We start from the raw sequence: 595 nt of genomic DNA, 5'->3' as shown, positions 1-595 counted from the left end.
GGGCCCCCCCCCAGCCGTACCCAGGGGGCCCCCCCCTCTGGGGGGGGGCCCCCGCTCTCTCTCTGCATGCAGGGCCTCAAAATTCCATACAAGTGAGGGGCCCCGGGCCTCTGTCTCCTCTTCTAGTACCCCCATCAGTTTTCTATACGGCAGCTCCCGCTGCAGCTGGGTTAGGGGGGCCCCCACCTCTCTTACTTCTCCCCCTACACACACCACGCGTGCTGGGGGCCCCCCAGACTCAGGGGGCCCCCCCCCACGCTCCACTGACATCGTCGAGGGGGGGGCCCCCCCCAACAACGATGCTACACGAGGGGGGCCCCCTATAGTACCCTGGGGGCCCCCAGTAACACCAGGGGGCCCCCCTGCTGCAGTTTGCAAGGGTACTGACACTGACACGGATGCAGGGGCCCCCATAGGGGGCCCCCCTATAGGGGCCCCTATAGTAGGGGCCCCTATGGGGGCCCCCCCTATTCGTATAGAAGAAGGAGAGGGGGCCCACCCCTCTCTTATCCATGGCTGCAGAGCTGCACTGAGTTTGCCTGGGGGTAGGGGCCCCTCGCTGGGGTGATGAAGGATGCAGGGGAGACGGGGTACT

The 595-nt window shown here is 66.9% G+C and overlaps 1 protein-coding gene across 1 annotated transcript in view; it reads right to left on the bottom strand.

Annotated features, from left to right (window-relative positions):
- Positions 1-506: 506 nt before the first annotated feature.
- EMH_0003130 (uncharacterized protein) overlaps positions 507-595 on the bottom strand; it is a gene marked incomplete at both ends in the record, with an annotated part of 5,380 nt that continues 5,291 nt past the window's right edge. The window contains one exon of the mRNA XM_013496281.1: positions 507-595. Coding sequence (XP_013351735.1) covers positions 507-595 — 89 coding nt within the window.

This window comes from Eimeria mitis, genomic scaffold (assembly GCF_000499745.2).
Source record: "Eimeria mitis Houghton genomic scaffold, Emh_scaff202, whole genome shotgun sequence".
Taxonomy (NCBI): domain Eukaryota; phylum Apicomplexa; class Conoidasida; order Eucoccidiorida; family Eimeriidae; genus Eimeria; species Eimeria mitis.
Note: the sequence above shows the minus strand (reverse complement) of the source record. Positions and strands in the feature narration are given on the sequence as shown.